This window comes from Myxine glutinosa, chromosome 7 (assembly GCF_964187855.1).
Source record: "Myxine glutinosa chromosome 7, kmMyxGlut1.1, whole genome shotgun sequence".
Lineage (NCBI taxonomy): Eukaryota > Metazoa > Chordata > Myxini > Myxiniformes > Myxinidae > Myxine > Myxine glutinosa.
Window position 1 is genome coordinate 144,990,846 of NC_136267.1, and position 25,345 is coordinate 145,016,190.

Genomic DNA, 25,345 nt, shown 5'->3' on the forward strand with positions numbered 1-25,345 from the left:
AGGGACTTTGTGTTTAGGTTAAGTTGTCCTGTTAGTATGGACCGTTGCAAGGCGGTGTTATTAACTGTAGTGGCTAGTTATTCTAAGGATGTCATGTGATCTGTCCTTCCTGTCTAAATCAGTGAGGGTCTGGTGAGGAGACCCCCGATAGGGTTAATATGGGCTCGTTGCCAGCACATTTTTCCTGACGTCATCCTTGTTATAGTTAGGTCCAAAACTTCAATTCCGTGACCATTTTCTGGCTAGTAAGGTTTGACGATTGATTTGACTTCTATTGACATTTTATAACAAAAATAGCCTCTATGTCCCTCCCAAAAATCCCGGCATTTTTCGCCAGAGGCCCGAATCCAAGATGACCGCCGGCACTATCTTGAAAAATTAAGTTTTGAACCAGAACACCTAGAATCACGTACAAAGACACTTTTTTGGGTAATTTGACCACGAGGATTCCGAATCTGACATTACTTTGACGTTATGACATTATTTTGACCCAGAAATCCAAGATGGCCACCATCCAGTAGAGCGAAAATGCAACTTTTAAATGGGAGAACATATGATCATGAATTAACACATTATTTTGGCTAAATCTATACTGGCCACGGAATTGAGGTCCTGATTAGTGAATTGCTATTTTCTTGTTTTTTATTTGTCTGTGTGTGTAATGTCATATACTTATTTCTGTCTTTCCAGGGAGTATACGAGCGAATGAGACGGCACTGAGAAGCGCAGTATTCAGAAGATAGCTGTCAAGAGAATGTCCACCGTTCCGTGTGTGCTCCAGTGTGGCGGGCTTTGCAATGAAGCCACTGATGTCGTTACCTCCGTTGAGAGTTGGGAAAATCTCAAGAAAAAAGCCCTGTTATGGAGCGGTCTTGACAAGTTCGGAGACGTTTATGCAACAGTCAATTGGGATAATGGTCCCGGCAGACAATGTGTCCATAAATCATGTAGGCTGACCTTATGGAATGCTAATCAACTGGAGCAGGCCAAGACAAGACAGAAAAAACGAGAAGTCAAGGAATGCCAATCTCAGTCTTCGTCCATGTCTGAGGCTTTCCCCCCGGCTGCTTCTCCACCTGCCAAGCGGCTGCGATCAAGTGTAGAAGGGCTGATACATGAAAAAACAAAATGTGTCTGGTGCTGTAAACCGGAGTCGGCAAAGCACCCACAATCAAAGCTGTCCTTGATTTCGTATGATAATGCATGGGCAGCGTTCAAGAGTCACACGGTGGTCCTCGAAGATCAGAGCATGCGAGACAGAATCACCTGTGTGATCGATTATGCAGCTGATGACCCATATACGATTGAGATCAGATATCACAACAAATGCTGGTTGAAATATGTGCGTAGTTACCAGAAAATGAGTGAAGATGACAAACTCCCACGCATGCACAATGTCAATCTCCGTGAGGCTCAGACTATCTTCTTTGACCACATCAGAACAGTTATCTTTGAGGAACGTGAGCTAAGGTCACTACAGAGCCTCCTCAAAGACTACAGCTCTATCATATCTCGGTATGGCTTCTCAACATCCAGCATCAAGTCATCCTTTATCAAAGATATCCTGACCCGGGAGTTTGAGGGCAAGATCGGCTTCCACTCCCGCCCTCAGAGAAACCAGAGCGACCTAGTCTATGACACGTCTGGGGGTGGTTCATATGTTGAAGCAGCACTCTCCGCCATCGGTGTTGGCAGTGAACAACTGGTGCACAATGTGGCTAAGCGGCTCAAGGATGATGTCAAGTCAATCAAACCCATCCCATGGCCGCCAAGAGTCGAGGAGCTAGAAGAGGAGGAAGAGCTCTCGCCTCTCATGGTGCAGCTGCTATCTGCTTTGCAGGGGAAGAAGGAGGTAGATCTGTCTCCCAGCACACTCTCTCTCACCTCTCTCATCACGCAGTACATTACAAAGCGACCCACCACTACCGCCATCAATGCCACCGTCACCCTTCATGGGATGACTCGCAGCAAGGAGCTTATTGACTCTTACTACAAGCTGGGCATGGGGATCAGCTACCCGAACGTGCTTCTCCTACGTGACCTCTGGACTATGCATGACCTCGAGCGATGTTTGATCTGTCCTGATGAGATCGCTGAGGGAGAACCAAGCATTAGCATCATTGACAATGATGACTTTACCAACGACACGTTGACAGGAGGGGGTATTGCAGGAGGGGGAGCTATTTTCATATGTCCTACAATCAACCGCCCAACAAGTCAGTTGTGAATGACATCATGGACAAGCTTTCTATCATCATTGCCACCAAGCACATGCCTTTCGCCTTCTTAGTGGGAGATCATCCCGTGTACGTCCTCATTACCCTGCTCAAGGCCGAGAACCTAAAGAAATACCATGACATTGTGCCCTTTCTAGGTCCCTTCCATACACAGTGTGTGATGATGAGTGCTATATACAAGCGCTACAACGGGAGTGAGTTAGGAGATGTACTCGTGGCAGCAGGAGTTATTGCCGAGGGCTCCGTTGATCGTGCGCTGAAAGGCAAGCATTACAAAAGGGGGCTGCGTTGCTTGAGGCTTATGTATGAGGCGCTCATGAGTCAGCTGGTGCAGGAGAGGCTCGTGCCCTGCCTGGCTGATGAGACGAGGGAGAACCTCGAGTTTCTGAGAGATACTAGTCTTTCCCAAGAATCCCGTGCTGCTGCTCATGCAGCACTGGAGGAGGATGCTGACCTGGACAGCCTTATCACTAACTTATTCATCCATGTGGAGGCCAGTAACATGGCAGACTACTGGAGGGACTTCCTGTCCATAACAGATGCACTAATGCAGAATGTCCACGCAGTCCATATCTGTAACTGGGACGAGTACGTCAGCTCTCTGCGCGCCATGCTGCCATGGATGGTAGCGTACGACAACAATAGGTACGGGAGGTGGCTATCTGACTTCTGGGCAATGCTGACAAATCTCCCTGCTGATCAGGTCACCTTCCTTCGTACTGACTTCGCTCAGTCCATCACAGGCAACCCCTACACCAACATGGCCTGGGACATGTGGATCGAATGCACCATGAACAAGGGCAGCAAAATGAAGTCTGGCTGGCTCTCCATCCTCAAGAATGAGAAGCAGCTGCTGGTGCACTCCAGAAATGTGAACAATGTAGCCCAGATCCGGGCGGCTCATAATGCCCTGGCCAACCGAAAAAAAGCCAAGAGGAAGCACATTGAATGTGGCCCAAAACGAATGCGAGAAGATGAGCAGTGTGTGCAGGACCTGGTAGCCTGCATACATGCGTTTGACTCCTTTCCATTCGACCCATCCTCACCCACACTCCGCACCCTACAGTCAGCCATGCCTGCCTCTAATGAGCTCGTTGTGGACTTCAATTCTGCCCATGCTGCAGGGGAGGAAAAGTTGACCAGCTTCTTGCAGGAGCGGGTATTCAGTAAGAATACCTCCCTTCATGCACCTGTCCTTCTGAGTAAACGCTTGACATTTGCCAAGATGCCAGACACGGAGAAGCCCAGGGAGGAACTCAAAACGAGAGCTGCTGAAATGGAGCAGAATGCTCTCAAGGCAGTGATCAACCTGGTTGAGGTCAGTCATCTTGTGGACCTCACTGAGTTGCTGGAACATCGTGTTGTTGAGGAGTGTGTGGCTTTATTCAACTCCAACGGAACATACAGGAAGACACAGAAGAGTAAGCTCATCCAGAAACTCTCTCTGCAATCTGTAGATCTGCAGGAATCCTACACCGCTCTCATCGACATGGGCATGATTTGGAGGATGGCAACTCCATCAGCAGAGGATCGACAGACGCAACATGGCACCCCATACAAGTGGTCAGACTATGTCCACAAGGTGTCTTCCATCATCCTTGCCCGCCATGGTGATGCTGAACGTATCTTCTGTGTGAATGACCCATATGACACACCATACTCTACTAAAGATGACGAGCGAGACCTGCGGGTACAGGGTAAGGCACATATACCCAACACCTACATGAAATTGAATGACCCCTTCCCTTCTGCCCAAGCATTCAAAACACTTCTATGTAGCGTCAGCAACAAGGGGCGGATGCAAAAGCTGATATGCACCTACCTGACAGACCTTGCAGAGTGTTGATGCAGAGATTGTCTACTCTGTTGGCTCCCACTGCACCAATTTGTCAACCCAGCAACCAATGGAGAACTACAGCTTTGACCAGTCTGAGGCTGATACTGTCCTCTTTTCTGCTTACGCAGTTCTGCGTGAATCAGGCTACAGTGGCCCTGTTGTCATTGATACCGCTGATACCGATGCCTATGTCGCGGCAGCAGTCATCTCGCAGCAGCTGCCTGGAAAGCTCTGTATCAAGAGGAAGAAGGAGACTATCTTATGTCATGGCCTGGTTAATGACGAGATGGCAGACTGTATTGTGCAGCTGCACTGTATGACAGGCTGTGATGCCAACTCAGGCTTCTATGGCAAGGGTAAGAAGTTGGTGTATGACCGGGTGGCGAAGAGCCCTGTGGCTCGACGGCAGCTCTCGCTGTGTGGAGATAGCCTTGACCTTGAGGAGGAGGTGCTAGAGGAGCTCTTCCAGTTCACACGACATGTCATCTATGGCGACGAAAAGAGTAGCACCATGGCTGAGGCCCGTGCAGCAAAGTGGAAGACACTGAAAAACAAATCATTTATCCGTCTCCCTCCAGATGCAGACAGCCTACGCCAACACTGCCTCCGAGCAAACTACTTGGCATATCTTGTGCGTCATCCCTCCAAGAAACACCACCCCTCGCCACTCGGACATGGCTGGGAGCTGGTGGGTGGTCGCTGTCGCCCTGTCCGCCACACGCAACCTGCTCTCCCGACACATCTACCTGCACCAGGGCCAGCTGAAGAGAGTGAGGAAGATGAGAGCCAGGAGGGGAATGAGGAGCGAGATGATGATGTACAAAGGCGGGGAGATTCATCGGAATCTGATGATTCAGATTCTAGTGAAGCAGAATGCTCTGATTCGGACTAATCATATAATTAAAGGTCATATTGATTAATTACTTCATTTGAAAACTGTTCAAGTCACAGCTATTAAAAATAGCTTATTTTGAAGTGTAATGAGTTTACTTGTCATGCAATCATCAATTACTTTACTGCAAGATATCCTTATGGAGGTAGTTTCTTTAACATGTTTAAGTACAAAAGTTGCATTTTCGCTCTACTGGATGGTGGCCATCTTGGATTTCTGGGTCAAAATAATGTCATAACGTCAAACTAATGTCAGATTCGGAATCCTCGTGGTCAAATTACCCAAAAAAGTGTCTGTACGTGATTCTAGGTGTTCTGGTTCAAAACTTAATTTTTCAAGATAGTGCCGGCGGTATTTCTTGGATTCGGGCCTCTGGCGAAAAATGCCGGGATTTTTGGGAGGGACATAGAGGCTATTTTTGTTATAAAATGTCAATAGAAGTCAAATCAATCGTCAAACCTTACTAGCCAGAAAATGGTCACGGAATTGAAGTTTTGGACCTAACTAGTGTGTCGTGGGTAAGCTTGTAGCTACATCCCCATCACAAGGGCTGGGGCTTGTTAATTAGGGAGGGATTATGGGTAAATTAATCCCCTGTGTGTCTTTGCCTCTGTGATTTCTCCTTTGTTCCTTTTGACACCGCACTGGACACCGAGCCAGAAATCGCCATTAACCACACTAATTAATAAAAACCACCGGAAACCATGCATCAAGAACTACCGCTGACAATCCCGACTCGGTGAGCACACAGAACGGGTAGGCCGAGAGCCATGCTCCGAAGAGCAGTGATTGGTCCGGCGTTTGACTGACAGGAAGGACTGGTAAGAAAGGACTCGCTGATTGGTGAAGCACGGCAGATGACGTCAGAGCCTGGACGATAAAGAAACATGCTGGCGGACATTTTGTCTCTCCTCCTTGGGCTGCTGATCCTTGATCCATTGTGGACGGTTGCGCTTTGCTCTCTTAAGCGGGGAGGCTTCATCGCGGGCGGCCGTGTTCTGGCATCTTGCTGGTGGTCGTGAGGAGGAAGAGCTGCGGTTGTCCAAGTGAGAACGACGAGTGGGCAGGCGCTGCCAGCTCGCTGCAGCGTGACGAGGCCAGGAGTGAGTGGACGCGCGGTGAGGCCGCGCGCGGTGAGTGCGAATGAGCAAATTTTCCCGGCAAAGCCTCGGACGATCCCTGACGAGATTTCAGAGATGCTCAGAGCTAAGTGCACACAGACACATATTTATTTTCAGTTATTTTTCCCCTCTGTCCGTATACAAGTCTGTATGGAGGATTCCTCAATTTAGGAACTTAATATTATCATGTTTCATTTGGTTACCAGTATTTCTTAATAAAACCGGCATTTATTTGTACATTTTAAATCCTGTGTCGTTTGAGTTGATTTAATGCAGGGTTGAGGACGTCGGGTGGAATCCGTGAAGGTAAGCGCTCCAGCCTCTCCCCCACTTGCCCCCACGCGTATTCTCTGCTATATAGTGCAGGCCCATATGTCATAACAATATTGTTTGTGTTTTTTGTTTGTTAAAATTGATTTAGCAATGGATTCTGCTTCAGAATATTATAGAGATGTAAAAAAAATAGGGTTCCATTTTTTCTTTTACGTCTAATAGGTAGTAATTCGAAGAAATCCAAGATGGCCGCCATAAAATTTGGAAAATACACTTTTGTGCATATCTTTGTATCTAGATATCATATAAACATGAATAATATGTCCTTTTATATGTTTTCAGACCCAAGGAAGCCATTTCTGCCATTGTTTTTACAGAAAAATGCAAGGAAAATAAAATAGTGGACATATACCAGCCAAAGTGGGGTCGGCCGGCATGAAATCGGTTAATTAAGTTTCCACCATCTAGTTAAGGTCTGGTTTTGACTGTGTTGACGAAATGTGAATCTGAATAGTAGTATCTATCTTTGCAGGACCGACGACAGTTCAAGAGTGTCTAGAAAATTACACCTACCTTCAAGATGAGTGACTCACCACCCAGGAAGATTGAGAAGTCAGTAGATTTCGGACTTTGTTTTGTATGCCAAATGGCCATAGGGCAAACAGACTATACAACCTTTGTAACGAAACCAAAACTCTCCTCTGTCGAGAAACTGATGGCAGGTGCTGAGGAACAGTACACGTATGGTGAAACGCAGTTTGCATCATTGAATAGACGTTTGCAATATTCCTCTGCTGAAGAATTGCTCGCAAAAGGTCTCCGCTACCATAAAGCTTGTTACAAAGATGTTACCAATAAGATGCACATTGATCGAGCAAAGGCTAGGTTTGAGAAAGGAACAACATCAGGCAGTGCCGCAGAAATCCGACTGAAAAAGAGAGGACGACCAAGTTCTAGTGATCTAGGGGAAAGCACGTCAACATCCAGAAGGTGTTCCCGAGAACAGACATTTGACGCGCTCAGATGTGTCATATGCCAGGAAGACAGAGGAAGTGAACTACACAATGTGTCAACAAAGAACATGGGACTCCAGATCAGAAACATTGGCCAAGAAACAAGTAATGACAATCTGAAAGTGAGACTGAACAGTGTCATAAGTTCGCCTGACCCATTGCAAGCAATGGCTGAGGACATGAAATATCATTTACCATGTGTAGTTAAGGCTAAACGTGCTATAGTTAAGACGGAAAAACAAACAGAAACAACCAATGTTAACTTTGGTCAGGTGTTATCAGACCTTGAACTCATTGAAATTGTTGAAACTGCGTTGAATGATACTACTGAAAATGCTGTGCTGAATATGAATGAAATTCATGTAACCTATGTCAATTTACTTAAGGAGCACGACTTTCCGGTCTCAGACAACCATAGTTATAAGCCATACCTGAAACAATTGATCCTAGACAACATTGCCGATGTTCATTTCAGCCGGCCCTCAAACAAAACAAAGCCAGAGCAGATTCTTTCCACAAAGCTCAAAGACCACATGATATCAAGCACAATTACAGCAGACAGCATCAAAGACGATTTTAAAGTACTTTTGCGAGCTGCGAAAATATTGAGGAAAGACATCGCATCTTCCCCAGCATGGAAATTTAATGGAACCTTTGCTGATTACAAGCCACCCCCGATGCTCAACATCTTCTGCAAGCATGCAGTCATGGGAACAAGGAAAGTAGGAAATAGCAACAGGGAGGACTCCATTGGTGTGAGTGCATCATTGTTGGCGCAGCACTTTGTCGGTGCTTATAAATCTGACCGACAGGTATCGTACGAACCAAGAAGCGAGGATGGATCATTCAAACAACGATTTGAAACTCCATTGAGTGTGGGCTTAGCTCTCGACATACACAAAAACACACGATCCAAGGCGCTTGTAGAGAAACTTGCACATCTGGACCTCGCCATCTCCTACAAAAAGGTCATGGAGATTGAGACCAGCATTGCCAACTCCGTACTGAAGCAAATGGAGTCCACCGGAGGCATCTGTCTACCACCATGGTTGGTTCAGGACACGTTCGTCTGGTTTGCCATGGACAACATCGATTTTCTAGAGTCAACTCCTTGCGGGATGAATACCCTTCATGGTACAGCAATTGCGATCTACCAGCCTGTATCACCGGAGAAATCACCCATGATACCACCAATTGAACTTGACCGGTCATCAAAAGCTCAAACGATACATGATGCAGTTGGCTGTAAAACGTTGACCTGCAAGAAGCCAGCACCCGAGAAGAGAAAGAGCGACTGCAAGCTGCTCACATCAAAACCCGAGACAGACAAGAACAAGAAAACCGATATGACCTGGATGATTGGATGCCTGAACTTCGAGGAAGAAGGAGAAGTTGACGTCAAACTCACAGCTCCGGGGACGTGGGGAGCCTTCAATTCCTTGCTATCTTCGTCCAGTGAGAAGACCAATGTTGCTCTCGTTCCTCCGTTGATAAGGTCGCCTCCTACAGACTATGATACACTGTACACGGGTCTGATGAGAGCTCACAACATCACAACTCGTGTTATGGGGAGTGAGGCAATCACAGTCATGACTCTCGATTTGCAGCTATACGACCTGGCGATGAAGCTGTGGGTGGAACGCGAGGACATCAGGAAGCAATTCCTCTTCCGACCTGGTGAGCTACATGTTGTGTTTTGGGCCTTAGCTGCATTAGGAAAATACGTGGAAGGGAGTGGAATTGATCAGGCATGGGTCGAGGCTGGACTTTTCTCGCCAACCACAGTGAGCCAAATACTAAATGGGAGGCACTTGTATCGAGCTCTGGAGGCACACATGGTAACACTGATCGCTTTGTACAACCTGTACTTCCAGAGATTCCTGGCAATGGAACCTGAAGAAAGGGCCTATCTGAACGAGTCATCTGTTCGTCTGGGAGAGGCATATCAGAGAGACATCAGCGGGAGCATGGAGCCAGAGAAGAATCTATGCGACATTCTCAAAAAAACATTGGCCATGATGGAGTCCAGAGATATGACCAAAAAACTGGAACAATTTGAGGTCAGCACAAACAAGATACAGCGCTTCATCCTGAACTACATGAAACAGTTTGAGACTATCCTTCTGTTCATTAGAAGTACAAGACAACGTGATCTGCTGCTGCATATGGAGAGCATCGAGTCTCTCACGAAGTACTTCTTCGCTCACGATCATCTAAACTATGCTCGGTTGCTCCCTCTCTACATTTCAACAATGCAGGAGACTGAAAAGCAGCACCCAGAACTGTGGAGGGAATTCATGAAAGGGAACTTCTGTGTGACAAAAGGATTGGCAGGCTTCACATCAATAGCCCCAGACCATGGCATTGAGCAAGAAAACCGTACACTGAAGGTGATTGGAGGAATCGTAGGGATAACTCAAAATGAGAAGGCGCTTGACAAGTTCTTCCTCATTGCACCTGAGCTGTCAAAGTCACTGCACGAGTTTGCGGAGGGATATGGTCTTGGTGAAAACCAGAGCAGAAAACAACACCACGAAATCACGGGGGGAAAGCTTTCCCGGGTGATGAGCCATGCCTCCAAGCTTTCTAGGGTGTTCCGTGAACATGGCGATCCATTTATGGAAGAGGAAGTAGACGAGGTCTACAACCTGCTCACCAAAGAAGTCATGAATGAAAAAGTGTCCAGCGACATCTTAGAGCGCGACGAGATCGGACAACAGATGTTCCAGCAATTTGCCACAGATCGTTTAGCTGAGGGAAAACTTTCTGTGTGGGACAAAATGACGAAAATAAAACTTCGAACATTCAAGAGTTCGAATGCCACAACAGAAGTGAGATCGGGCGACAAGCTGATCAAAGTCAAAGAAGAGCGAGGATTGTTGCAGAGGTTCATCGTTATCTCACGGAGCCGACCAGAGCTCGACCTGAAAGAATGTATTGGCACCTATGAATTTGGCATCGTTCCACGTTCTTTATTTGCATCTGATGGATCCCTCTTGTTGGCATACGACAAGGCAAAAATCCTTCGTCAACTTGAGCATCTGGCTGAGCCTGAAGAGCAGGATGTACATGATCCACCAGGAGAACCTATTTCGACAGAAATCAATGAGCATCAAGACGCGGGAATTGCCGCTTTGAATGATGCAGCAGCACACGCTGGGGAAGAAACTAATGACCCATCAACTGACTATGAAATCTCAAGCCAAAATTTGCAGGAACCCTCTCAGATCAGCCAAAACCCAGACACAACCACAAGATCAGGAGTGATCAATGAAAACGAGACTACTTCTCGCCATAGAGTGATAATCATTGATGGCATGGCTCTTGTTAACGGGATCTCCAAAACAGAACAAATGATTACATGCAGTGACTTTGCTCAATCGTTCATTGAACGCCTCGAAAATATTGCCGTGCATTATGATGACGTGAGGTTGGTATTCGACCGATACATCGATAACTCACTGAAAGACAAAATGCGCCTAAAGAGGACAAAGGGGAAATCAACATACTATCACGTCAGGGATAGTACATTGATCCAGAAGATTTCACTCAAAGATTTCCTTTCCAATGTGAAGACCAAGGCAGAGCTTACAGAGTACTTGGCTGTGAAGTGTCTATCTTACAGCAAGGCTCATCCAAACAAGTTGAAGAAGTTCATGGTGACATCAGGAACTAAGACCACGGGCAACACTGAAGTTCCAGACAGTCTACTCACGCACAGCCAAGAAGAGGCCGATACACTCTTAATTCTGCATGCTCTCACAGTCGACAAAGATGCAGAAGTTATCATTGATTCGCCAGATACCGATATCTTCCTCCTACTGATTCAGAGATTTCACGATCTACCACCTGCTACGAGGTTTCTCACTGGGAAGGGAAAGTTGAGGAGGAGCATTGCAGTCCAACCTATTCATGGCATGCTAGGAGAGAAACGTGCGTCTGCAATACTTGGATTCCACGCATTCACGGGAAGTGACATGTCTGGAAGGTTCGCTGGCAGGAGCAAGGACTGATGCTTTAAGGTCTTCATGACATGTGACAACAAGATATGGGAGGCTCTGGAGTCTTTGGGACAAACTGATCCGTCACCAGAAGTGTGTTCCCAGCTGGAACGCTTCGTCTGTCTGCTGTACAAGTCTAAAGTTCACACGAAAGTAAACGAGCTTCGCTGGTTCTTATTCTCCAACCGTGCTGCTGAGGGAGAGAGTCTTCCACCTACCACTGGTTCGCTAAAGTTACACGTTCAGCGAGCACATTATATCGCAATGATATGGAGAAAGGCAGCAGAAAGCCATCCGTCCCTTCCATCACCTGTCGAGTATGGTTGGCAGTTACTTTCGGATGATGGGGTTTATGCCCCAAGTCGATGCCTGAATCCTCCAGCCCCAGAAGCAATAATGAATCTCGTGAACTGTGGGTGCAAGAAAGGGTGTATGGGAAGATGTAGCTGTCGCAATAACAATATTCCTTGTACTGAAGTTTGTGGGTGTGTGGGTTACAGTTGTAACAACAAAGCAAACATCAATGAACCGCGTGTGATAGATATGGATGAGGATGAATGAGGCATTCGTTTATGTGATCGTTTATGTTCATTCATCGTTTATGTTTAGGTGTGTGTGTATGTGTGTGCGTGTGTGTGTGTGTGTGTGTGTGCGTGTGCGTGTGTGTGTATTCAAAATAAATGTTATCAGTGAAGATTGTTTATTGAATCGATTCTAATTGGGAAATTATACGATCCGATTTCACGACGGCCGTCTCCATTTTGGCTGGTATATTGCCCACTATTTTAATTTCCTTGCATTTTTCTGTAAAAACAATGGCAGATATGGCTTCCTTGGGTCTGAAAACATATAAAAGGACATATTATTCATGTTTATATGATATCTAGATACAAAGATATGCACAAAAGTGTATTTTCCAAATTTTATGGCGGCCATCTTGGATTTCTTCGAATTACTACCTATTAGACGTAAAAGAAAAAATGGAACCCTATTTTTTTTACATCTCTATAATATTCTGAAGCAGAATCCATTGCTAAATCAATTTTAACAAACAAAAAACACGAAATTACTAATCGCCCTAGACTAATATCTTGACTGAACACGTCAGAGGAAAGGAAATCCGTTTCCTTGAAAGATTTTAATCACCAGGAACGTAAGTATGATGTTTTCTTGTGCGTGTGCTGTTTCATGGCAGCCACTATTAGTACATGGTGTTATGTAGAATTATTATATGTAAGTGCAAAATTTGCTACACTAGTGGAACCAATGTTTTTTTGCATCTATATACCCTTGGCAACAAGACCTGAGTTGGTTCCATTTTTTTCAATGGCGTCTTCGGCGGCCATTTTGAATTCCAAAATGGCCGCCATTTTTTGCAATTTTGTATGTATTCTAATTTCTACAGTCTTAAACTACACATAGATAACTATAATTACAATAATGCAAGAAATATGAACATTTGCTTTATTCTTTTTTATCTTACAGATATTCATAGACAAGTGCTCAAAACATCCCAGAATATCTTGCAAGAGTAAGTGATACCAAGGACATAGATCCAATCACCTGGAATAGACTGCTGGCAGGAGACTTCGCACTAAAGAAAAGGGATGTGCCATTCACAGGTGTCGGTATAGATCAAGGACAAGAGTTCCTGAATAAAGTTCTCAAAGGGGATGGTGGACTAAAAGGAATCACCAATAAGCCTGCAACTCTCCTGAAATACTGTCTTTGTGCCCCAGAGTTAGCAAGACTGGCCATGGAGTCTGAGATGATGATTGGTATGTCAAAAGAAGCCAGTGCTCGTCATCATCACCTGACGTCAGCGAATTTCAATCAACGGGAACAGAGTGTAAATCATTTATTGGCAACATTGAAGGATTGTAATCCATTTGCTGACAAATCAGCTAAGTTGTACAATTTGATGACAAGACAGGTGGTGCCTGAGAACATTGAGAAGGACATACTGAACATGGAGGTCCGTGGACAGCAAGCATTCAAATCCTTTGTTGAACAGCACATATGTGGATCAACAAACCTATGGGACCGCATGACCAAACTTAAGTATCTCAACTGGGATGACATGTGCAAAACCCTCAAACTGAGAGGAACTAAGGGGGACGTTGAATTGAAAGCATGTGATGTGACAGTCATGTGAGCACATGTTGCACAACAATAAAGTCATGTGATGCAGATAACATTCCAATACCTATCCTCTCAGAAATTGCAATAGCTCCCGAATCTGTGGTCGAGCTTGTTAGGTGTGGACGTGGAATAAGCAAATGCTCCAGAAGATGTTCCTGCAGGCGACACAATCTGACATGCACAAAGTCATGTGCATGTGGAGCAGATGAAGAATGTGCCAACACGGCTGTGCAACAAACTGAGGAACTTGAAAACCCTGATGATGACAACTGGGCATAGATATTACAATGAAGAAAACAAAACTGATATTTACAAAATTATGGACATTTGAATGTTTGACCATTGTCAAAATGTATTGCACTATTGTCTAAAGAGATGATTATACCAGGAACATTATTCAATGTTACCTTATATTTGAATAGTAGTAGTAACTTTAATATTTGGCAGCCATTTTGAAATTCAAGATGACTAATGATACTTTCCTTTGGGTTGCAGTTTTGTTTGGTATTAACATTAACACACTTTGGCATAGCTTGACAAGACAAATAATAATAAATAAATAATAAAATTTACTTATAATATGCTTTTGCTTGCCTTTGTGCAAATGAAGCATAGCAAATAATTCAAATGGTGGCCATTTTGAATTTCAAGATGGCTGATATTCCACGAAAGAGTTTTTGTTAACTAGATATTAGTGTTCCAGTAGCTTTTCTGTACAAAGAATGACACAAATGCCAGAAAAAATGGTCAAAGTGTTTTATGTGAAAAGATACATCTTTCAAAATGAAAATAATGGCAAAATTGGTTCAAATGGCGGCCATTTTGAATTTCAAGATGGCTGATATTCCAGGAAAGAGTTTTTGTTAACTAGATATTAGTGTTCCAGTAGCTTTTCTGTACAAAGAATGACACAAATGCCAGAAAAAATGGTCAAAGTGTTTTATGTGAAAAGATACATCTTTCAAAATGAAAATAATGGCAAAATTGGTTCAAATGGCGGCCATTTTGAATTTTAAGATGACTGATATTTCTCCAAAAACGTCTGTTAACTGGATATAAGTGTTCTGGTGGATTTTCTGTACAAGGAATGACAAAAATGCCAGAAAAAAATGGTTAATCAAAGTGTTTTATGTGAAAAGATACATACAAAATTGCAAAAAATGGCGGCCATTTTGAGAATCAAAATGGCCGCCAAAGACGCCATTGAAAAAAATGGAACCAACTCAGGTCTTGTTGCCAAGGGTATATAGATGCAAAAAAACATTGGTTCCACTCATGTAGCAAATTTTGCACTACAATGACAACACCATGTACTATATTTCCTTTGTTCTGGTTGTGCAACCCCTCTTTGTCTTGGAATTTATTTACCAAGTGTGATACATTTGCAGCTGTTGGCAGATATTGTCGAGGAAACTCAGCTTTGAAGGAGCTGCGCTCCAACGCGAGTCGAAAGAATTGACGCGACCAAAGACGGAATTCGTCCGAGTTGCTTTATTGAAACAAAACATCTCAGGTATTCTCTCAAGCCCGTTTATCGGGCAGCAATATATATACACATTTATGCCGGGGCGTTTGCCCGGGAAAACCGAGACCGGGCATGCCCGGGTGTCAAGGGCGAGTCCTGGAAAGGCGAGTCTGGACATGCCCGGGCGTCCTGGACGCGGCCTAGCAAGTCGAGGCTGGGCGTGCCCGAGCGCTCTGGGCGAGCCCTGGAAAGGCGAGAGCGGGCATGCCCGGACGCTCTGGGCGAGCCCTGGAAAGGCGAGTCTGGACATGCCCGGGCGTCCTGGACGCGGCCTGGCAAGTCAAGGCTGGGCATGCCTGGGCGCTCTGGGCGAGCCCTGGAAAGGCGAGAGCGGGCATGCCCGGGAAAGACGAGACCGGGCGTGCCCGGGAGGTTCGGGCGTGCCCGGGAACAGCGAGTCCGGGCATGCCCAGGAGAGGTGTGTCTGGGCCCGTCCGGACGAGCCCGGCATGGCGATCGCGCCCTGGCCGCGTCCTGGCAGGTGCAAGGCGATTGTGTACATTCAGCGGGAACCGCTACAGCTTCAAACATTTCACAGCTTGTGGCATAGGCCTACTTTCCATTTATTACTGGATGAGATAGGTAGGGTCTGTACAAGGCAGGTAAGTTGTTTGAGTGTCACAACACTGTGAGATCTTTAAGATAGTACACTATCATGTACATTAGAAGCGCTGGTGCTAAAACAGAAACATGTCATACTTTGGACACATCATGCGTGCAGAAAATGAAAGTCTGGAGAAATCAACCATGCCAGGTGTGGTTGAGGGAAGAAGAGGAAGAGGAATGAATAGGTTTTAGGGGTCGCGGAAGGCGAGAGAACGAGGCCATTCGTAGGGTTCGAAGATGATTTATTGTAACAGCAAGATCCAGCACACCAAACTCGAACGGAAGTCAGCATGCTTATATAAAGCCGAAAGCCCTCTTCGGAGGGCGTGGCTCCGGCAACCGCGCGTGCGTCACGTCCGCACAACCACAAGTCCAACAGGCCCGTGCACGTGTATTATGCACCAAATAAGGTAATCATATAAGGTAACCGCCACATGCGTCCCCCCAGAATGCACTCCACGGGCCTATGCGTAGGCCGAGGCGACCGAGGGGCTGGGCAAGTCCTCGGGGGAGGCTGCTGAGGTTCCTCACGGGCCTCCCGAGGTTGCAGGTCGCGGGTGCAGTGCCGAGAAGGCTCGAGCGGTGCACGCGAAAAGCGGGTGAGCCAACCGAGGGGCTGGTCAAGGCCTCGGGGGAGGCTGCCGAGGTTCCTCACGGGCCTCCCGAGGATGCAGGGTCGGAGAAGTAGTTGCGGTTGTAGTTGTAGTTGCGCGAGGGTGACGAAACGGCCGTGCCGCTAAACGTCAGCGCGCGCGAAGGTGAAGAAGCAGCCGTTCCGCTAACGTCAGTGCGCGCGAAGGTGACGAAGCAGCCGTGCCTTCGGAGGGTCTTGGAGCAGGCTCGCCCCTCCGGTCGTAGAGGAGGAGCCAAGCGCGGTGCGCGAACCTCATAGTCATGGCCGTCGTCGTTTCCGAAACTCCGGCATTTCGAAACCGCGTTCGAAACTGCGCCCGAAGCCGTGCGGGAGAAGCCGGCGTCACCAGCTTAGGTGGCTTCCCTGGCCAGGGCGCGCTTGCCGTGTTCGTTCGCAGCCCCCGAATCCGTTCGGGGGCAGTCGGAGGTCACCAGTTTAGGGGTCGCGGAAGGCGAGAGAACGAGGCCATTCGTAGGGTTCGAAGATGGTTTATTGTAACAGCAAGACCCAGCACACACTAAACTCGAAGCTCGAACGGAAGTCGGCACGCTTATATAAAGCCGAAAGCCCTCTTCGGAGGGCGTGGCTCCGGCAACCGCGCGTGCGTCACGTCCGCACAACCACAAGTCCAACAGGCCCGTGCACGTGTATTATGCCCAAATAAGGTAATCATATAAGGTAACCGCCACATGCGGTTACCTGCACATAAGGTAACCGCCACAAGGTAAACCTTATTTGTACTTGCTTGATGGGGTAAACGCTGAAACTGAGCTGTCTCTGCCAGAGCTTCCCGAAGCAGCGCAGGAAATGGCTGTTTGGTGAAATACGATCATGAATGTCACCAGAAGTCAGCCACGACTTCACATAACTAGACAAGATTACTCACTATTTACAAAATCACACCAATTTACACGAGCAGATTCACAGAATTTGTTGTCCATATGTTCAAAATGCACTCTCCGTATACTGCTCCACACCTGCCAGTAGTTCGATTCTCAAGTAAGAATGTACTTTGTGCGAAGGAATTTTAACCTTGGAGTATCAGTCATCAAAATGTGCAAATAATCATGTAAAATGCATCTTCTAAGAACCGAGCAAAATGGAGCTTAAAACCATCCGTCATTATCGGACGGAAATGCATCAGGGTATCATGACAATGAATCGTTGAAAGAATAACAAGCAAATTCGCAAAACTATGTGTAAGTTCAACAATGCATTGACTGTGCATACCTTTCCCACAACACGTGTGCCAACTTGTGTGTGGCAATCCCGGGTTGTCGCATTTATTGCATCATCACGATCGAAAACATGGCTGCCTTGAACTTGGTTCTTAATGTGCATTTTTTTCATCCAAACTCACAAATGGATTGTATATTGTGTCTCTGATTCTTCTGTATATTATTTTATTATCTTTCCTTCTCCTTGGTTACTTTGAGCATGTAAATAGTAGGAATAAATCTAGTAGTATTTCCAACCTTTTTGTCTTCTTCTTCTTCTTCTTCTTCTTCACATCCGTGTCGCCTTTGTCTTTTCCCTATTGAATAGCTGCGGTGCGATCCGGCCAACGTTTGGGTGGAATCGGGTTCTAATCGGGGAATAACTGTTCGGTCGCGGAGCCTTCGCTCGGCAAAGTAACATCTAAACCGCGATCAGTAACAATCCTGTGATATACTTCCCAGCCTCCCAATAATTTTTTGTGCAAATACAATCGCATCTGATAAAATTGACGTCAGAGCAGCCATTGGTGTAATTTATTAACTTGAGCTTACTTGTGGTTAGCCACAAAAAGCAGAACACTTACATTTAATCTGAAAGCTTTAAATCTTTAAAGGCTTCCTCAGACGATGTTGTGGGGATTTTCCACCACTCCTTTGTATGAAGAAGACCGTCTGTCTTTGGGAGGAGCATTACTGTATCCACAGTAGGCAATAAAAGCACGGACTTTGATCACAGGACAGAGTGATCACCGCTTCACTGCAAGGCCTTGAAATAAGAAGAGGGAACGTTGAAGATATGGACAACAGAACAGCGACCATGAGCCTTTCTCTCATACTCTGCCTTTCTCTTCTGCTTACAACATTTGTGCAAGGTGAGTAGTGCAGAGAGTTAGCGATTAATCGTTATGTTTACCGATTAGAGCTGTACGATACCGTTAAGTTGTTAGTATACCTGAGGCATGATAACGATACAATGCCGTGCACTCGTCTCTGAACTGTCTAGCCTGGGTTCGAATCTCGACCCAGCTATAAACTGCCGTCCTGGTGTTTCACGGTGCACGCTCGTTCACGAATGTGCGTGCACCGTCCATTGGAAGGATGTCGATGTTAAAACATCCCACAGTGTTTTTCATGAAGAGTCGGCGAGTTATCACCGGCATCCTGAACAAATTGCAAATTTCTGTCCTGACTCGCTGCCGAGAAGGCAATGGCAAACCACCTAGCATAACATGTCGAGAGAATGCTTCGGCAGCACCCTGCTTTGAGGAAAGAGTACTGTGCATTGATGATGGTGCTTTACTGCTTGGTATTTTGCATTGGTAAGTACATTTGTTTTAAAATGTTTCGTTTCTTTTCAGCAACTCCCAGGTTGAGGTGTCGATGCATCGAGACGGAATCGCACCCTCGTATTCGCCGTCTTATGAGGAATGTGAAAATTATTGCCCCGAGTCATCGTTGTGGAAAGGTCGAAGTCATGTAAGTTACCTGCATTTCACCTAACTAGGGCATTGCCCGTACTATATCTATATCTAAAATTATATCCCCCCCCTCTATTTACATGAAATGGTTTGGTCCAAAGCGAACGGCTTGCGAGTACGGTGACAATCCCCCCCCCTCTATTTACATGCAATGGTTTGGTCCAAAGCGAACGGCTTCCGGAGTTTGGTAAAGAAATCGCCATCGCGTGCACAAACGCGCAGGAAAGCGAATGAATCGCAAATTCGTTTTTATTAGTTTTATTATTAGTTTTAAAACATAGTTTAACGCCAACATAGTTTGCAAACGTGAAATAAATGAATACGCTCTCAAATGTGCCATCCGAGGCAGAGTGTGTCCTCCACGTTCGGCACACGCGATCGTTCGCTGCTCTCTGATTGGTTGAATCGTTTTTTGGACATAGCTCGGTAAGTAATTGTCCGATTAATATGAAACCTTGAAAAGGCACATCCTCGGGTCCCCAGCAATATACCTGGCAAGTTAAAAGTATATCGGACCCGTGGTTGTCGAGAAACAGCGGTCACAGACAAACGTACAGACGTACAAACGTACAGACGTACAGAGATTACTGGAATTATAGATAGATATCGTCCAACAATGGAAGTTCATGCACATTGGAGAAGCCAATGCGAGGTTTCTTCTTCTTCAGCTTTTCACAACTCTGTGTCAAATGCGATCGAGTTAAAAAAGTCAGAATTTGACGAAATCTGTTTTATTCGTTTGTTAGGGTTAGGGTTAGGGTTAGTCCCTGGTGTTGGGCTAGTGGCTAGGGTGCCGGCTAAGGATTTCCAAGGATCCTGGGTTCGAATCCCGGTCGATCGCTGAATTAACGCCAGGGGGGTTGACTCAGCCTGTCATTGAATTAACGCCAGGGGGGGTTGACTCAGCCTGTCATTGAATTAACGCCAGGGGGGTTGACTCAGCCTGTCATCCTTCCGAGGTCGGCTAATTGAGTACCAGTTCACTGGTAATTTCCTGCTTGTCGTAAAAGGCGACAAACAGGATTGGCGGCAGGAAGGGCATCCGGCCGTAAAATCATTGCTTCAAAAAGGGGATCGAAAAACAACAACAACCACGGTCCCCGAAAAGGCCAACCCCCGCTTTGCGGGGAAAAATGGCCTCTAAACGGTGGCTTTCAATGGAAATGATTAATAAATTAATAAAGAAGTAATTCACCTTTTCACATATTTTAACACTTTTATCTCACATTATTTTACAGTGCCACTCTGAAAATCCCTCATCCGAACGAAGTTTGTCTGAACACAAATGCTCCATGGGTGAAAAGATATATGAAGTTCATTTTCACAAAAGGTGTGTGTCACTTACATTTTATTGGGAATTAAGACAAACCTACTGAAAAATGTATATTATAGACAGACAGTCTTTCAACAAGATACTGCAGTTGAGTAAATACATTAAAAAAAGAAAAAAAAAGAAGCTAATTTCCTTATAGTTTTAGTAATATGGGAAGTTGTATTCAACTTTTTTGTTGCATGCAAAACTGCTATAGCTGATTGCATGCAAACTGTCATACAGCTGTGCTCTACCTCATACATCTTGACTGACCAATTAACAAATTCTGTGGATATTTTAAAGGCAATTTTAAGGTCATTAATTTTTTTAAGGTATTATGGGCTGGTAGGAAAACTTGGAGGCATGCGCACTTGCCTTTAAGTTTGACTTTTGGCCCAGCTATAAACTAGTGTTTCACTCGCATGCAGGGGAGGCACAAATGTGTGCGTCGTCCATCGGATGGACGTTAAGCCACAAGACCCATCGGCCTGCAGTGGTCTTGGGTGGACGTTAAAGATCCCACGGTATCTTTTGTGAAGAATGGGCGAGTTATCTCCAGCACCCTAGACAAATGACAAATTCCAGCCCCAACCCACCTTCAGGTGGACAAATTACAAATTCCAGCCCCAACCCACCTTCAGGTGGACAAATGACAAATTCCAGCCCCAACCCACCTTCAGGTGGACAAATTACAAATTCCAGCCCCAACCCACCTTCAGGTGGACAACAGGCCTGGCCTGCCAGTTCATGAAAGTCTTTGGCTAAAACCATTCCCTGTCTTACGCCACAACAAAGTGGAGAATAATTAGGATTGTTAAAAAAAAGTATAAAAAATATAATAAAATTTTGATAATCGTTTTCATGACTTTTGCTTGAATTTCCTTCTAGGTCAATGAGCTTCAGTGAGCAATGAGAGTTACAATCGAGTCCACACTTCTACCCCGAGCAATGCATTATTGTCCCATTGCATTCTGGATCGGATATTTCCATTTCAGATGTTTGCGGACAAGTCATTCATGGACAAAGCCATTCAAGATAAACCCTTTTTTATCCTCTTCCAACAGATTAAACTAAAATATTTATTCACCACCTTCAAGATTTTCCTTTAATGTGAACGAACGGTCTGCACTTTTACATGTCCAACTGAAGTCGTGTATTTATATCTGGCAGGATATTGGCTGTTTGTTTATTACCCTGCAAATTATGATTTATATGCTTTGATATACCTGCAAATGATATACCCTGCAAATTATGATTTATATGCTTTGATATACCTGCAAATGATATACCCTGCAAATTATGATCCCGGTGTGTACCCCGGTTTAGAGTAGGTACACCGTATCCCTGCGCATCGAAAGAGGCGACTAAGGGTTGGCGTCAGGAAGGGCATCCGGCCATAAAACATTGCCTCAAACATGGAACCATGATTGTCATGGGGCCCGCAAGGCCAACCCCCGCTCTAGCGGGGAAAATGGCCTTAAAACGATCATTCATTCATTCATTCATTATGTGCAAAGCCTAATTCAATATGGAGCAACATTGCTCTTCTATATCGTCGTCGTCGGAGATGCAGAAAGAGCTCACAAGTGAAATGGTATGATTTTGGAAAGTTAACTATTTACATAATATTTCAGGCAATACCGTGCTTACTTTTCATTCAAAATCACCCATTTGTATTTTATCTTTGGTCATTCTTCATATTTATTTAATAAACTCCTCATAAAATCAACGAGTGTGTGTTTCTGATTATATATCAATCCAAAATATACATTTTTATTAGAGCTTCCATTAATTCACTTTATACAGTACACACACATAGGCCGTGGGACGAGCACTCGAAAATGGCTTAGTTTTCGAGTTTCCTTCACTAGGTTCGAGGCACTACTAAATACACAGCTTACAATTATGCTAACAATCACGATTATAACAATCTAAATGTTCTTTTTGACAAAAGTTGCACATTTATGGAGAAATCTACGAACAAACGACAGACTTACTGCGCCAGAAACATTGACAGCACCATGGACAAACTGGCAGCAATTGGTGATACACGACACATATGCGTGCACTGAGTACGGTGTGTATCTGTGCATAAGCACGACACATGTGGGTGCACTGAGTATGGTGTGTATCTGCGCATAAGCACCACACATGTGCGTGCACCGAGTACAGTGTGTATCTGTGCATAAGCACCACACATGTGCGTGCACTGAGTACGGTGTATATCTGTGCATAAGCACCACACGTGCATGCACTGAGTACGGTGTGTATCTGTGCATAAGCACGACACATGTGCGTGCACTGAGTGCGGTATATATCTATGCATAAGCACGTCACATGTGGGTGCACTGAGTATGGTGTGTATCTGTGCATAAGCACCACACATGTGCATGCACTGAGTACAGTGTGTATCTGTGCATAAGCACCACACATGTGCGTGCACTGAGTACGGTGTGTATCTGTGCATAAGCACCACATGTGCGTGCACTGAGTACGGTGTGTATCTGTGCATAAGCACGACACATGTGCGTGCACTGAGTGTGGTATATATCTATGCATAAGCACGTCACATGTGCGTGCACCGAGTATGGTGTGTATATGTGCATAAGCACCACACGTGTGTGCACTTAGTATGGTGTGTATCTGTGCAAAAGCACGACACATATGTGTGCACTGAGTACGGTATGTATCTGTGCATAAGCACGACACGTGCGTGCACTGAGTACGGTGTGTACCCTTTGCATAAGCACCACACGTGCGTGCACTGAGTATGGTGTGTATCTGTGCATAAGCACAACACACGTGCGTGCACTGAGTACGGTGTGTATTTGTGCATACGCACCACACATATGCGTGGACTGAGTACGGTGTGTATCTGTGCATAAGCACCACACATGTGCGTGCACTGAGTATGGGGTGTATCTGTGCATAAGCACCACACACGTGCGTGCACCGAGTACAGTGTGTATCTGTGCACAAGCACGACACATGTGCGTGCACTGAGTACGGTGTGTATCTGTGCATAAGCACCACACGTGCGTGCACTGAGTACAGTGTGTATCTGTGCATAAGCACGACACATGTGCGTGCACTGAGTACGGTGTGTATCTGTGCATAAGCACGTCACAGGTGCGTGCACTGAGTATGGTGTGTATATGTGCATAAGCACCACACATGTGTGTGCACTGTGTACGGTGTGTATCCGTGCAAAAGCACAACACATATGTGTGCACTGAGTACGGTGTGTATCTGTGCATAAGCACGACACATGCGTGCACTGAGTACGGTGTGCATCTGTGCATAAGCACGACACATGCGTGCACTGAGTATGGTGTGTATCTGTGCATAAGCACCACACATGTGCGTGCACTGAGTACGGTGTGTATCTGTGCATAAGCACGACACATATGCATGCACTGAGTATGGTATGTATCTGTGCATAAGCACGACACATATGCATGCACTGAGTACGGTGTGTATCTGTGCATAAGCACCACACATGTGCGTGCACTGAGTACGGTGTGTATCTGTGAATAAGCACGAAACATATGCATGCACTGAGTACGGCGTGTATCTGTGCATAAGCACCACACGTGCGTGCACTGAGTACGGTGTGTATCTGTGCATAAGCACCACACACGTGCGTGCACTGATTACGGTGTGCATCTGTGCATAAGCATGAAACATATGTGTGCACTGAGTACGATGTGTATCTGTTGCATAAGCACCACACATGTGCGTGCACTGAGTACGGTGTGTATCTGTGCATCAGCACGACACATATGCGTGCCCTGAGTTCGGTATGTATCTGTGCATAAGCACGACACATGTGCGTGCACTGAGTACGGTGTGTATCTGTGCATAAGCACCACGCATGTGCGTGCACTGAGTACGGTGTGTATCTGTGCATAAGCACGAAATACATGCGTGTACCGAGTACGGTGTGTATCTCTGCATAAGCACCACACATGTGCATGCACTGAGTACAGTATGTATCTGTGCATAAGCACGACACATATGCGTGTACCGAGTACGGTGTGTATCTGTGCATAAGCCCCACACACGTGCGTGCACCGAGTACGGTGTGTATCTGTGCATAAGCTAAACTGCAGAGGTTAGTGCAATGCATACTGTGTGCTACACAAGAACACTGCCTGTTCTCACACTTCACTTTTTACCTTGCGTTCGCGAAGTGAAAGGCAGGGTTCAGCATTCGGGTCCGTCCGTACGTCGTACGTGCATCTGCATTTTAAAAAATTCATTTTCTCGGCAACCGTTGGTCCAATTGACATGAAATTTTCACCATATGAGGGCCTCCTTCTGTAGAATATTTTAGTGAATATGATGACGTCACAGGCCACGTGGTATGGGTGCCATCTTGGGAAAAACAAAAATTTTGCACCTCTATATCTCACAAACCGCTGCACAGAAATAATTGAGACAGGTGTCATTGCAAAGAACTCTCCATGCGGAATAACATATGTGAATGATGACGTCATAGGTGCCGCCGTTATGACGTCATAATTTGACAAGTATAAAAACTTTATCCGATCAGGATGAAATTTCTTGAGCATCTTCTCGGTATAAGTTGATGCAGAAATAAAATTATAATGACGTCGTAGGTCACGTGGTTCGGCCGCCATATTTTTTTGAGAGGAAAGATTGAAAAACCACTAAAATCCAATTTTCTCCAAAAAGACAACAGATCGAGGCCAAACTTTGCAGGCAGCATCGCATACCCATTACAAACAAAAAAGTCAGCGAGTATGACGTCATGCTTCACATGGTTTTGGAGTTATGACGTTTTTAAGCATAAACTAGTAAAACGTAGCTCCTCCCTCATTTTGGATCATATCGAGGGGAACCTTCACAGATGTGTTCAGAATATCAGTCGACCTAATTGACCTTTTGGAATCTGCGATAGGTGATGTGGTTTGGCAGATATAAATAATTAAACGAAAATATTTAAAAATTTCTAACTCTTGAACCGCTTCATTGATCGACGTGAAACTTTATATTACAGCAGAGGTAATGAAGTGTAACAAGTGTGCAAAATT

General features: G+C 45.5%; 1 protein-coding gene and 1 long non-coding RNA gene across 2 annotated transcripts in view; one reads left to right on the forward strand and one right to left on the reverse strand.

The window, feature by feature from the left end:
* The window catches only part of LOC144893015 (uncharacterized), a 60,588-nt gene extending 42,750 nt beyond the window's left edge, over positions 1-17,838 (reverse strand). Inside the window, exon 1 of the long non-coding RNA XR_013624179.1 lies at positions 17,512-17,838. This is a non-coding gene — a long non-coding RNA (uncharacterized LOC144893015). The remainder of the gene's footprint in view (positions 1-17,511) is intronic.
* A 124-nt stretch (positions 17,839-17,962) lies between these two features.
* Positions 17,963-22,017, forward strand: LOC137431720 (permeability factor 2). Its single transcript, XM_068123350.2, has 4 exons — positions 17,963-18,370; positions 18,857-18,974; positions 20,215-20,306; positions 21,177-22,017. Exons 1-4 carry the CDS (start codon positions 18,295-18,297, stop codon positions 21,182-21,184), a joined length of 294 nt encoding a protein of 97 aa, XP_067979451.2. The 5' UTR covers positions 17,963-18,294; the 3' UTR covers positions 21,185-22,017.
* Positions 22,018-25,345: the final 3,328 nt, after the last annotated feature.

Bases quoted from the DNA above. Each gene is read 5' to 3' on its own strand.
- LOC137431720 (XM_068123350.2), top strand. From the start codon at position 18,295: ATGGACAACAGAACAGCGACCATGAGCCTTTCTCTCATACTCTGCCTT. The intron at 18,371-18,856 runs GTGAGTAGTGCA...GTTTCTTTTCAG, and splicing joins GCTTACAACATTTGTGCAAG to CAACTCCCAGGTTGAGGTGT. The intron at 18,975-20,214 runs GTAAGTTACCTG...ATTATTTTACAG, and splicing joins TGTGGAAAGGTCGAAGTCAT to TGCCACTCTGAAAATCCCTC.